Source organism: Cibotium barometz, chromosome 42, assembly GCF_041138505.1.
Source record: "Cibotium barometz isolate CiBa-2024 chromosome 42, ASM4113850v1, whole genome shotgun sequence".
NCBI lineage: Eukaryota > Viridiplantae > Streptophyta > Polypodiopsida > Cyatheales > Cibotiaceae > Cibotium > Cibotium barometz.
Genome location: NC_141087.1, coordinates 40,615,816 through 40,630,575, shown reverse-complemented (window position 1 = coordinate 40,630,575; position 14,760 = coordinate 40,615,816). Strand labels below are relative to the sequence as shown.

At 46.1% G+C, this 14,760-nt stretch overlaps 1 protein-coding gene across 7 annotated transcripts in view; it reads right to left on the bottom strand.

Annotated features, from left to right (window-relative positions):
• LOC147614478 (uncharacterized) overlaps positions 1 to 14,550 on the bottom strand; it is a 249,117-nt gene extending 234,567 nt beyond the window's left edge. For 3 of the 7 annotated variants that reach the window (XM_086781017.1, XM_086781018.1, XM_086781023.1), the window contains exon 1: positions 14,034 to 14,550. In XM_086781017.1, coding sequence (XP_086637143.1) covers positions 14,034 to 14,268 — 235 coding nt within the window. In that variant the 5' untranslated portion in view covers positions 14,269 to 14,550. The remainder of the gene's footprint in view (positions 1 to 14,033) is intronic. The other 4 variants (XM_086781019.1, XM_086781020.1, XM_086781021.1 and 1 more) reach the window with 3 other exon arrangements.
• Positions 14,551 to 14,760: the final 210 nt, after the last annotated feature.

Genomic DNA, 14,760 nt, shown 5'->3' with positions numbered 1-14,760 from the left:
CAATGGCTGGTACAACAAGTACAAGGGCTGGTACAACAAATACAGTGGGTAGAAATCATAATAAAATGGAACAAGATAGACATTGTCCAAGGTTGCCTGGTTGGGGATTGTGTTGTCAAATAAAACGGTGCCAACAGATTTGATGCGCATCAGGGTATTGTTGCCACATCGAACTTCACCGTTAGTAGAACGCTGAGAGATGAAAATGTCGGCATTGCGTGCCATATGGTGTGTAGCTTCACTGTCCACTATCCAATTGACTGGACGGCCACAAGGAAGAGTTGGGTGAGCTTGGGTGATGGGCACAGGTGGATCATCAAGCAACTAACAGGTCTGAACGAGGGAAGGAGGTTCCACACGCTGACTGCCTCGTCTAGTCCATTGTTTCTTCTTCCTTTCGGAAGAGTGGCCAGAGTCAACCTCAGATGTGGCCTAAGCGACATTGGCGGAGGCAACGAGATGTGGTGTAAGACCAATCAGACATCTCTTCCAGGGAGGCAAAGGAAACTGATTAGGGGGCTAGACCTTGAGCGACCTAACCAGTGGTTCACCACTGAGAAGATCTAGGCCAATTCGTACCAGTGCCTTGTTGATGGTTCCCTCGTGGGGAACCTTGTAGAGTAGGTATTGGAGTATTACCCCCTCTCGACCGCCAATTTGGGGCATTGCTGCCACCTTGGTTGTTTTGGCGATTCGAGTTGTTGGTGTCACGATTGTGACTAACTCTCTTAATCTCTCCTTAATTACTCCTTAATCCCTTATTAACTGAAAGGACACGTGTGAAGGGTCACACCCTTACACATGGGTCCCTACCCCTGTGTTGGGTGTTGGACTCACACACTCACACACAAACCTGCACATTAGGGTTAGGTGCAGGGTAGAGAAGCTCACACACAGAAATGAGAGAGAGAGAGAGAGAGAGAGAGAGAGAGAGAGAGAGAGAGAGAGAGCCAAAAGTGTGGTATTCACAAAATGCAAGTCAACCCTTGCATGTGTGCCACATCCATATAATATAGAAGTACAAAATATTATATGTTAGAGTGTCCTTTCACACTTGATGTCCAAGGGAAAAAACCACATGGGAAAAAGTGCAGTGCCCTTGGTTAAGCCCTGTTCACACATAGCACTACCATGGTCCATAGGTGAGCATATGCCTACAAATCCCCCCTGTAGTGAAAGTGTGAACCTGTACAAGGTAGCAGAACACTCTCTGTATGAGAGTAAGCCCAAAGCTTTGCGGAAAGCTTCAAACTTTTCTCGAGGTAAAGCCTTTGTGAATAGATCTGCAACATTATCCTGTGTAGGGCAGTAAGATAAACTGATCTCCCCTGCATGTAGCCTATCTCTGACATAGTGATAATGAATCTCAATGTGCTTGGTACGTGCATGAAATACTGGATTTCGTGCCACGGCCATAGCACTCTGGCTATCAGTGAGAATGGTGGTGGGTGTTTGCTGACACTCACGAAGATCAGCCAATAGTCTCCTCAACCATACAGAATCTACTATAGCTGTAAAGACTGCCCTGTACTCAGCCTCACAAGTAGATGTAGCAACAGTGGGTTGCTTTTTACTCAACTAAGATATGCATGAACTGCCAAGAAAAAAACAATTCCCACTGGTGGATTGCCTGGTATCATAATCACCACCCCAATCTGAATCACTATATGCATAAAGCTGCAAGCTGCCCCCCCTGGGATAGAACAAACCAAGATCCAGGGTACCCTTAAGATAACGAAAAATGCGTTTGACTGCTTGCCAATGCTTTGTGCCTGGGCTGTGCATGAATTTGCTCAACAAAGACACCCCAAAAGATATGTTTGGCCTCGTGTTACACAAGTAAATGAGGCATCCCACTACCTGGCTGTAAATGCCGGCCTCAAAAGGCTCTCCAATATCATGCATAGTAAGCCGTACACCTGGTTCTACCGGAGTAGAAATGGGCTTACATTCATCCATGTGAAACCTTTTTAGCAAACTTTTTATGTACTTAGTTTGCTGCATAACAATGCCATCATCTGTATGCATACACTGTATGCCGAGATAGTAGTGTAAAGGCCTCAAATCTGACATATCAAATTCAGCTTTCAAATCAACTTTGAAATCTGAAATTTGTGCTTTGCTAGTACCTGTAATGAGCATGTCATCTACATACAAGATGACTATGAGAATATCGGCATCGATTTTCTTCACATACAATGTGCTTTCAGCTGGACTATTCTCATAACCTTGGCTGGTTAGATGAACATGTATCTTATCATACCAAGCTCTTGGAGCTTGCTTTAACCCATACAATGCTTTGCGTAACCTGCATACTTTATGTTCCTCACCAGGAACTACAAAACCAATGGGCTGATTTACATATACTTCCTCCTGTAAATCCCCATTTGAGAATGCAGTTTTGATGTCCAATTGATGCACTTTCCATCCTTTATGTGCAGCCAATGCAATCACTGATCTTATTGTGGTCATTCTCAAAGTAGGAGCAAAAGTCTCTTCATAATCTATTCCCTTTTTCTGGGAGTAGCCTTTAGCCACAAGTCTTGCTTTGTACCTGTCAATAGGACCATCTGACTTTCTTTTGACTTTGTACACCCACTTTGTTCCAATGACATGCTTGCCTTTAGGCAATTCCACAAGATCCCATGTATTGTTCTTCATTATAGAAGAAATTTCAGCTTGCATAGCTTGCAACCAATGCTCATTCTCATGTGCTTCTTCATAAGAAGAAGGCTCTTCTGAATCAAAGAGACCACCCATTGCTAATGCAGACTCCCCACGATGTATATTCAAGGCATGGCTGGAACTAGCCCTTGTTCTACCTGTGATGAGTGGAGCTGCAAGTTTGCTTTCTTGCAAAGTTTTCAGCAACCATCTTGGCACTGACTTGGCTGTGTCCATGGCTGTTTGCTCTTCCCTGACAAGATCTTCCACTTCTTCCATAGAAGGGGGCTAAATGGCTGGCTGTTCCACATGTTCTACATGAGGATTTTCTTGTGTGGGGGCTGGCTGATCTGAATCCCCCCTAATTGCAATGGGTAAAAGTCCATCAAACATGTCATGTATGACTGTATCATTGTTTTTATACAGGCTGTACATGGGCTGTTCTGAATTTTCAGCAAACACCACATCTCTACTGACAAAAATCCTTCGTGTAGTTGGATTATAAAGACGGTATCCTTTGCTCTCATTGCTGTAGCCCACAAAAATGCATTTAATTGCTTTGTCATCTAGCTTTGTTTGGAGTTGTTCTGGCACATGTGCATATGCCAAACACCCAAATGTATGCATATAATCCACTGTTGGCTTTCGGCTATACCAAGCCTCAAATGGTGTTATGGTTTTCAAAGCTTTTGTTGGACACCTGTTCAACACATGAGTTGCACACATTATAGCTTCCATCGAAAATTTGTGAGGCAACTTTTGTGCTTTCACCATGCATCTTGCCATCTCCATGAGAGACCTATTTTTCCTTTCAGCTACACCATTCTGCTGCGGTGTATAAGGCACAGTACATTGGTGTTTGATGCCCTTTTGAAGCATATAATCCTTGAATGCATTTGACATGTATTCTCCACCTCTATCTGAACAGAGTGTTTGGACTTTACATCCACACATATTTTCAGCCATTGCTACAAAGTGTCGAAAGCATGTAAACACATCTGCTTTCGCTTTCAAGGGGTAAGCCCAAGCAAACCTAGAGTAGTCATCAATGAATGTGACGAAGTAAAGATGCCCCCCTAGGGATGGTGTCCGCATTGGACCACATACATCACTATGTATGAGCTGTAATTTACTTTCAGCTCTAACAGCTCCATCTTTGGGGAATGGTTTTCGTTGCATCTTTCCTAAAATACACCCCTCACATACATGTCTTGGTGGAGACTCAAGAGGCGGCATATTATCAACCATATGATGCTTCTCAAAAGCATCAAACTCTGAAAATTTACATGCCCAAAACGAGCATGCCATAGCTCTGCATCATGCATAGCAGGAGTGTGGACAGCCACTGTATTTGCATCATAAGTGTGCTTGTCATAGCTGTCCAGCTTATACAAGCCTTTGTATCGTGTTCCAAAAGTGACTATTTCATAACCCATTCGAGCGGGTCCTCCGTAAGTAGTTCATACCTGCCAATGCGGATTTCCAAGCCCGTACTCGCTTACGCCATTTGGACCAAACTGGTTCCTTGGCCTCTTATATCTCCCAATTGACCAACTTGATACTGGAGATTGACTCTCTGTCCCCGGCAGACGAACTTCATGCCTTCGTTGAAGGTCTTAACCCCACACTCCGTGCCGATGTTCAGAAATATAACCCTGTCGATCTTGCCGATGCCATACGATACGCCAAGCGCACTACAGACATTAATTCTCGAAATTCGGCCTCTTCCGTTCGAGCTAATGCCTTTCAGAAAGCCAATGGATCTCGTATGTGTTGGAAGGTTGGCGATTTCGAGCATGTGATCTATGGCTAGAAGGTGCCTTGGATTATCCCATAAAGAGCCATATATAGGCTAGAGTGGCACCTTGTTTTAGTCATCTCCTCCGGCCGGTGTTTTGGGCAGCTCACCGGGAGATGGGAGCCCGGTGGAGGGATGCTGCAGTGCCCGTTGTTGGGGGTGTTCGTGGTGCTCGATGGTGATGCGTCTCCTACGTGCGTGAGTCTTCCGCTGCGCATTCTGACATGGTATCAGAGCCCGGGCGTGTGTGGTCCTGGGCGCACGGCTCAGGCGTGTGTGGTCCTGGGTGACCCCCTCGCGCCTCGGTGGCTTGCGGAGCTCGAATCGAGGGAGGGTGTTGAAAGGTTGGCGATTTCGAGTGTGTGATCTATGGCTAGAAGGTGCCTTGGATTATCCCATAAGTGGAAGCATGGGAAGTTGAAGAGCCATATATAGGCTAGAGTGGCACCTTGTCATAGTCATCTCCTTCGGCCGGTGTTTTGGGAGGCAGCTCACCGGGAGATGGAAGCCTAGTGGAGGGATGTTGCAGTGCCCGTTGGGGGTGTTCGTGGTGCTCGATGGTGATGCGTCTCCTACGTGCGTTAGTCTTCCGCTGCGCATTCTGACAGTATGAACCGAGATAGTCACAGAGAATCTTCTGGCACTTCTTCCTCTCGGCCTAATCCCCAATGGAATAATTCTCAACACCCTCGCCGATCAGAAGGATCGTCCTCTTTTCAGTCCCAACGTTCTCAATCCTTCCAACCACGCAGTTCGGATCGTGGACGGGACCAAGGACGTGACCAATCTCGCAATCCTCGTCCTTCCACTATTCCTTCTGGATGGGATCAACAAAAGACAGGATTGTGCACAATTTGTAATGGACCTCATCGTTGGTTTAAGTGGCCCAAAAGACCAACCCATCAACAAAATTCTAAAGCTGAACCCTCCACTTCCGAGGAGAAACCCCTAGTTGCTAACAAAGGAAAGCATGCAGTTAATCACCATGCTATTGCAGATGCTTTAGTTGATCTTAAGTCTGGATATCATCAGATTCGCATTCGCGAAGGTGATGAATAAGATAGCTTTTCGCACAAAATATGGTCATTACAAGTACCTGGTCATGCCATTTGGGTTAATCAATGTCCCTGCAACATTTATGAGTCTGATGAATGATCTTTTTCGTCCTTTTTTGGACAAGTTCGTCATTATCTATCTTGACGACATCCTGGTGTTCAGTCGTAATATGGAAGAACACAAGGCACATCTTAAGATCGTTTTCCAGGTGCTTCGTGACAATGCTCTTTATATTAATCCAGGCAAAAGTAAATTCTTCAAGACATCATTGGAGTACCTTAGACACGTTGTTTTAGCAGACGGTATTTCTGTGGATCCAAAGAAAATACAGGTTATTGTCAATTGGCCAACTCCCACAAACATCCATGATGTTCGTTCTTTCTTGGGACTTGCCAACTTCTATCACACAAAGGTTCATCGATTTTCCGAAATAGCTGCTCCTCTCACAGAACTTCTAAAGTCCGCTCCTGCATTCAAGTGGACTGAAGCCGCAACACAAGCTTTTGAAAATTTAAAGACAGCTTTGACAACAACTCCTGTCATGGCTATTCCTGACCCTACTCTCTCCTTTGATGTTTATACGGATGCTTCTGATATTGTCACTGGTGCTGTCTTGATGCAACAAGGACATGCTATTGCATTTGACAGTCATAAGCACTATGCAATTCAAGTAAGATACCCGGTATATGACCAGGAATTTTTGGCTATTGTTCATGCCTATCGTGCATGGAAACATTATCTCCTTGGTGCGGATTCAGTGGTGAAAACAGATCATCATTCTTTGAAATATATCTTCACGCAGTCAGTTATGAATGCTAGGCAAGCGTGTTGGGTCGAATTCTTGGCCAATTTTCATATGACAATTGAGTATGTTCCTGGTCTTACCAATGTGGTTGCGGATGTCCTCAGTCGTATGCCGCCAGCTTCGGTCTTGGCTATTTCTACAGTTGAAATGGATATACCTCAAAGTTTCAAGGACCGTTATTCAAAAGATCGTGATTTTGGAAATGCATTTTGAATTCTCAGTTCTCAGAATGCAACTACTTCCGAATTGAAGATTTATGGAGTATATACAATAGTGGATGGTTTATTATATTATCAGGATCGTATTTGTGTACCTCATGATACTCATGTTCGAAGAGTATTGGTGAAAGAACATCACGAGGTCACTTATGCTGCACACCCAGGCATCAACAAGACATATCGTCTTTTGACAGCTACATACTATTGGCCTCAAATGAAGCAAGATGTTATTAAGTTTGTCACACCATGTCTCTCGTGCCAACGTATGAAAGCTAGCAGAGAAGTTCCAGCTGGTCTTCTTCAACCACTTCCAGTTCCCAATGAACGCTGGGAAAGTATTAGTTTGGATTTTACCACTTCATTGCCACGTTCTTCTAAAGGCAATACACAGATTCTTGTGGTAGTTGAACAGTGATTCTCCAGTTTTAGATATTTTGGATTATGTTCCAGAAATCGAAGATGAATACATACTCTTAATTCCAGAGACAATTCTTGATATCAAACAGAAAGAAACACGACATAAGCTCACTACAGAAATTTTTGGTTAAATGGAGAGATCTTGATGATTCCGACTCTACTTGGCAAAGTGATGAAGACTTACAAGAATATCCAGAACTTCTTCGGGAATTCTTTCAAAGACAACCATCTCTTCTTAGCCGAAGTCTTATTTTAAGTGGGAGGGAATGTCACGATTGTGACTAACTCTCTTAATCTCTCCCTAATTACTCCTTAATCCTTTATTAACTGAAAGGACACCTGTGAAGGGTCACACCCTTACACATGGGTCGTATCAAAGGACATGTCTATTCATTAAAAGACACACCCCTAAGCCCAAAGGACATAACCATTGATTCAAGAGCCACACCCCTTCCCAAGGATGTGCCTCTTCATTTGTACCCTTTCGGCCTCTATTTAAGAAAGGCCCTTGTCTCAATCCAAAAAACTCAGTCTTTTCCTGCAATATTTGTCTTATGTTCATTAATTAAGTCCTAATCATGTTAATAAAGCTACAAAAGCTTTACAGTTGGTGTTGGGATTATTACCTCTATTTTCCCTAGCTTTAATGTCACACTCATCATCAACATGTCCAAACATTTGGCAATGAGTGCAGTATCTATTCTTTTTGGGAATATTCTGCTAGCAAGGAGTGGGTGTCAAGGCAAGGTTTTTGGGATCAATGTTGTTGCCTTGGGTTTTGTCTTGATTACCTAGGTTGCTATTTCCCTTCCCTTGCTGCCCTTTTTTAGTAGAGATGGTATTGGACACAAGGGCCCCCTCTTGAGTAGAGGTGGAAGAAGATGACTTCTTGGGATAAAACTGGTCATGCAACCGAGCAAAGCGCAGGAGTTGGCACTCACACTCATATAAGTTAGGCATAGGTTCTAAACTGATGGTCTGTGTGACAAAAGTAAAGAAACTAGGTGGCAACTTGTTCAATAATGTGATGACTTGGTCTTCCTGAGACTTGGCGGAGCCATTGGTGGCATACTCTGTGTTAAGGCGCCGGTACTCAGCAACCTTGACGTTCAGGTCATCCCCCTCTTTGATAAAGAATATTTGAATTTGATGCTCGAGATCAATGTGACGCATGCGATCATGTGCTGCATATCTCTCTGCAAGGTGTGCCCATCTGTCAAAGACATAAAAGAACTGCTGGAGTTGTGAATGAAACTCCAGCAGAAGGCCTTGCATGAGCTCCACTATGGCAATGGCATTCCTAGCTTCCCAATAGCGGATGACTTCAAGAGGTGCTAGTGAGGGGTGGTGTTTCAGTTCAAAGCCCTTCTCCAAGTTCCAAGAACCTTGGGAAGTGAAAACCTGTTCCATAAGGTTAGCCCAAGTCGTGTAATTAGACTCATTGAAACAAGTCTTTTCTGTGAAAGCATTTCTGGACATAGAGACATGAAGGGAAGGAGGTGGTAGGGTCTAGGATGGCTAGTACCCATATCCGGAGTGTAGAGGGTTAGGTGGAACTCTAAAATATCCACTAATACCCGAGACAGGTGTAGGACCTAGCGAGGGTACTCCATAAGATGGGATATAACGTTGGGCACTCGGCATTGGTGGAATACCTGGCTGAGGCACAAAACCTTGAGTAGGCACATAAGCTGGAACTGGGGTAGTGCCTGAGATGAGTTGGTAAACTACCTAATAGCCTGGAATGCTAGGTGGCGGCAGTGTGCTGGGAGGCATAGTGTTGAGAGATCCTTGTGTTGGGTAAAACCCATACGTAGGTCCCTATGGAGGTGCGGCCGGTAATGGCTACATGCCAACACCAGTAGGAAAAAACATGGGCTGGGTTTGTGCTCGTGGTTGTGCAGTATTCCAAAACACATTACGAGCAAGAATAGAAGGTGAACCAGAAGAGAAAACAGTGTCACCTCCTAGTACACCAGTAGTCTGGGAGCGTACTCTGCTCCCAGACCCTCCTCTATTCGGGTTCACATTACTCTAGGAATCGAGGGTAGTTGATGGTACTATATATTGAACCTGTGCTGGCGAAGAAGACACCGAGGTAGTGTTAGGTACATATGCACTCAAAGGTACATATGAACCTGATGTGGTCTCCGGCTGAGTTGATGATAATGGATCTCCGAACGACCATGGTGGTACTTGTCCTCCTTGAGAGAAAGAACCAAACTGAAGTCCAGACTGTCAGCTAGACTGCACAGCAGAGCTTGAGTCAAGATACTGGGATCCAGCACTAGCACACTGCATGTATCCCCCTCTGCAAGCAGAGTCTGATAAGCTCGAAGAGGAAGGGTGAGATGCCAAAGGTGTAGAGGGTCAGTAGGTGTAGATAGGCTAGTCGTCTTCTGATGTAAGACCTCAAACGGGGCTCCCAATAAGTAAGAAGTCCCATCCGCCATGTGGTCCAGATCTGAGTAAGGAGAATCAAGATATGGTGACAAAGGCTGGTCCTCTGGAATCATGAGTAGAGAATCCATGCTGTGTGCTCTCGAGGTCTTCAATCCCTTTGCTCATGATAGCTTTGATACCATGTGAGGGCAAAATAACGAAAGGACGAGATGTGCGAGAGATCACAGCAAATCAACACAGCATGAAATGTATGAATGAGTGTATGTACAATGATGAATGAAGTTCAATACAAGAGGCCCTCTGATGTGAGGTGACTCTGAGGAGTAGACCGTCGAAGAAGCAAAGACGAGGTCAGAGCTGAAGCACAGTCGGTGACGAGGGCTCGAGTTGATGTGAGGAAATGGCACTCCGTCAAACGCAGATCTACAAACGAAAATGGACTGCAGATAAACGCAGATCTGAAGAGCAAAGAGGGATGCTGTCCTGGGCAGATGGTGTGCTGTCATCACAAGGTAAGGTACCTATCAGATGAGCAGAGAGGGCTACTGTCCCGAGTACTGTCACATGCACCCTGCACTAGGGTACAGGGTGACACACTGGCATGATCATCAGTGCAGCATTTGTACAGAAGTAGAACCTTTTTCAGGAATATTTGCCATCGTGACTCCATTGTGAGCCCTCAGTCCAGGGTCAGTCAAGCACGAGCTACATAGGTCAGTCTCTCAGCCTTAGAGGTCAATCAGATGTCAGTCCTCTTAACCCACTTGGAGAAAGCATCATTCAGAAGCATGTAGTTGTCAACCTTAGCATTAGACGCATGTAGGCATGTTTAGGTTCATTCACATAGAAGGGGCCTTCCCCAAGGCAGCCCCAACTTGGGCTAGCCTTTGCAAAAGGCATCCAAGCCTTTGCCAAGCAGTCGGCAAAGCCCCTTGGTGGGTTTTGTGCCCAGTCGGCCAGCAGCCAACTAGGCCTACAGCCCGACCAGCATAATGTGGGCAGCCGACAGGTATAGCAGCACCCAACCAGGCATTAAATGCTGCCGACTGGCATTATCCAGTCGGGGGAAACTTTTACAGCAGCCAACTGATAATTACAGTCAGTCGTGGGATTTTTCATCAGCCGACAGCCCTCTAAGGCAGCCGACTGCAGTCCAAAGGCAGTATAAAAACATGACCTCAGTCCCACACAAAAACCATTCAGGTATTCAGCAAAGTACAGAAAGTTTGCAGCATCCTATCAACTCCATGCAACAAGGAAGCTCCTCTTCACATTCAGCCAGCATATGTGCAGTCCTACAGCTATCTGGACTTGCATCAGTGGCCAGAAGAGTCTTCAGCAGAGCCTCGGACTAGGTGGATACTCAGCCGACGTACTGTCACCAATTGGCCGACCATCTGGTCCATATCCAGATTTGTGTCTCGTCCACTTGAGGCCAGGCCGGTGTCTCATGTGAAGGGGCCTTTTTTTTTTTTTTTTGCATAACATGGACGGGAGCCAGACTGGTGCCACCTGTGTGTTAGCAGGATGGTGTCGTATGGACGGGAGCCAAACTGGTGCCACCCGTGTATGACCTGGACTGTGTTCTATCCATGGGATTGTCACGCCATGGAAGAGCCAGAATTTGTGCCGTGTCTTGCCTATGGGACTGTCACTCCATAGGGAGGCTCGTGCTTGGATCTGTGTCTTACCTATGGGACTGTCACTCCATAGAAAGACCGGGATTTATGTTTTCTGTCGTGCCATCATTGTGCCCGACAGATGTTTAGTACTTGTTCCATGAACGGGAGATATGTCCATGATACTGTTTGCACATGCATTCATGTTTTGCATGTTTGGAACTGTTTTCACATGACTTGTATTCTTGTGTTTGCCTGTTTGACATGCCACTTACTGAGCAGGGACGCCTGCCAGTGAGTCGTGAAGTTTGCTCTGTCTTTTGACGAGTTTTGTTGCCTGTGAACAGGTGGTAAGTGTATTGCACTTGTTTATTTTATAGCATTCTTTTTAACCTTTGTTTTTATAAGGTTGCAGGTTCACACTCATTAATGAGTGGACACCCTCCCCAAATCTTACTTGGTGTCCTTGGTAGGGTGGGCACCCATTTTTGGGCACCCACGTTTGAGTCATGAAGGGTAAATGGAACCCCTTATATGTGGGGGTGGGTGCATGGCCACCTACCCACCCCCCACCTTGGAACTGGCCGCCTCCATGCAAGCTAGGGGGGCCAGCCAGCTGTTGGACGTGTGCCCTCTCCAACACCTACATAAGAGCAACCACCTCACCAGCTTGGAGACGACTGTGCACGCGACCATCTCTTCTCCGCTTGACCTCAGGTTGCTGCACTTCCCTCTACACGCGGCTGCGCTCTGCACAGCAGGCGACTGCGCTCCTCCCCTCCATAGGCGGCTGCGCTCCCTTCCACAGGCGGCTGCGTAGGTGGGGCTGCGTTTCCCTTCCACAGGCGGCTACAGGTGGCTACGCTCCCCTTGCAGGCGGCTACAGCGACAGCGCAACCCTTGCAGGCGACTGCGTTCCTTCTTTGCGGGCGGCTGCGTTCCTCTTCAGGCGGCTACGCCCTCCTCCACAGACGGTTGTACAGGCGGCTGCGCCCTCTTCCACAAGCGGTTGTGCCCCCCAGACCTCCACAGGTGGCTGCGCCCAGGCCTTCTCTCCATTCAACAGGCGGCTGCGCTCAGATCTCCAGGCGATTGCGTACTCTTCCTTCTTGCCAGTAGGCTGCTGCGCCCTGGTGTCCATCTCTAGCAACTGCACTTAGACACCTCGGGTATTTGTCTTCCATTAGCGAGCTACGAGTAAGTGGATTGAGATTTAAGTAAAGGACTTTGATGTAAATCTGATAAGGGATACTCTCTACTACTAACACCCGTTCGGTGTCGGGTAGTCCAAGCTTCTGGAGAACCACGGTCCATGGGTGCCGAGATCGGGAGAGCCAGGCGTTAGTACGGGAGCGCCGCTTTGTGCGTGGTCCTGGAACACCAGTGGGGCGCTCTCCGTGGATTCCAGTGAAGGCACAAGACCGTAGAGACTAGACTACTCAAGTGGGTTGCTCTCCTTCGAACGTCTACTTCGAGTCTCTTGTTTGGTAACTGTATTCATCTTAATTGTACATGGACATCATCTGGTTCATTGAACCCATGGAGCATTGTATCTTTTAAATACTCCCAATAATATATCATATATTGAGGGGGGGGTCCGCCCGTTCCGGCCCCAGTGCTGGTGTCCATTGATCAACATTTCAGCTGTCCATTCAAATTGTGATATATAAGTTGTGCTATTACTTGTGTGGGTGTCCAACGGAGTCTATTCCCACTTGACGGGATCGGTTTCGTTGGTATCACAGCATGGTTATTTCCCTCTTCTTAGTGGGGAAACGAACCTATGTATTGGACACCCTGCTTCTAGCACACTTAACACAATGGACAGCCAAGGCAACCCTTTGGAAGTGCCTAATTCGAGGGGCCCATCAAGTGCCTCGCGTGGTTCTGATGCTTTACAGGGAAGGCACAAGTCCCTTGAGAGGGTAAATGATAGTGATTCAAGGGGACAACTGTCTCGAGGAAAGACAGTCATGCAAGAAGAAGAGCCTGATGCAATGAGGGCTGAATTGGAGCTTATGAGAAAGCTTTTGCAGGCACAAGAGCAAGAGCTGAAATTTTTGCATGAAGATCCCCATGTGCAAAGTGCCATTGAAGCAAGGAAAGCCGATGCAATGGTAGACGTGACTTCTGAGTCCATGGCACGGGAAGTGGGCAAGAAGCCAAGGGAGTTGGCACTTTCCTACCTCCTCCGCAAAGGTGACATCAAAGAGGGGGAAGATGGAGAGCTGAAATCCAGAAATCCACCTCGCCGCCTGAAGCATGGAGATCCCGCATCTCAAAGGTTGAGGTCATTTATGCAAAAGGAAGAGGTGACAGTCACCTCTCGTCATGCATCTTCTCCACAAGACACAAAGGCTGCCAGGTATGTGTATGCTAGTGCTCATGGAGGGCATGATGATCACATGCATTCAAGACATGTATCCCATGGAAGGGGTGACAGGTCTGCCACTAGAAGAGCTTTGCCTACTGAGTTGTCTCATGGAGAGACATTGCCTTATGCAGGAAGGTCGCATGCATCTGATTCTGAGGTTCGTGGAGCACATGCCACCGTGCTTCACGAAACTTCCATGATGGCCCATGGAGCCCATGGAGACACCCACATTAGATCATTGATATGGAGAAGTATTTTCACACGTATCCACATGCTCACTATGATGCTCAATATGATGATGATGGTGAGATAGACACACAACTAGTCTATCCCTTTGAATGAGTCTTTTTAGTTTCTTTGTGTCTTTTCCAAGGCTCAATATCCTTGTACACTTTTGGTCTCATACACCCATTGGATCTTTTGGAGACAATAAAATAACTCTCTCTTCTGGATGTACATCTTTTGGGGACAATAAAATAACTCTCTCTTCTCGATGTACATAAATGACATTGGTTAGTATATTTGGATGGATCCAGCTATCTATCTATCTATCTATTATATATATATATATATATATATATATATATATATATATATATATATATATATATATATATATATATACATCTAATAAGTGTAGGGTCATCCTATTGCATCAGAGTGTAGCTTTATGGCTTACCGGGGCCTGGCAGCAGGAGCTCGGGCATGCAGATGACCCTGTCTTCTTGGTGGGGCCGACGGCCCTGTCGCTGAGCAACCCCACAGTCGCCGCGCCCACCCATCCAACCCTCCTCGTTTCCAAAGGCCGTCCTCCCGCCTGCCTCTGATTCCGAGACCACCACCACCATCATCATCATCATGCCGGGAACCAAAAGAGCCGTCCATCGCTGCAGCTGCAGCGGCGCCTTGCCCATCTCTCACGCAAAATAATCAATCACGCTTCGATGATCCATCCTCACCATCATTCCATTTCGGGGCTTGATTTTTAACGAGCACGCTTGCCCTTCAATTGGTGAAAAATAGCAGTATTCTAATGGAATTTTTGACGGGCACTTTTAAATTTTTGCAACCATTTAATGCTCAAAAACGAGCGTGACCCACCTCAAAAAGCAATTGTTCTCTCTCTTATCCGTCTAGCTTAGCTTAACATGTAAGCCTATAGCTAGCTACCTATACCTCTAGGGCTCATTACGGTTAAGTTGACCTTGATCCGCAAAGGAAAAATGCCGTTTCCAATTTTTCCAAGAATAGTAATAATTGGATGAAATTAGGAAAAAAAATGCCTGGTCAAAATTGCCTTTTCCTTTTCAACCCATGGGATGAGAAGGATTCACGCTCAAGAATGTTTCCCAAACACAGTCATCGTGTATCTTTATGGACATATGAAGTTGTGCATGTGTGTGTGT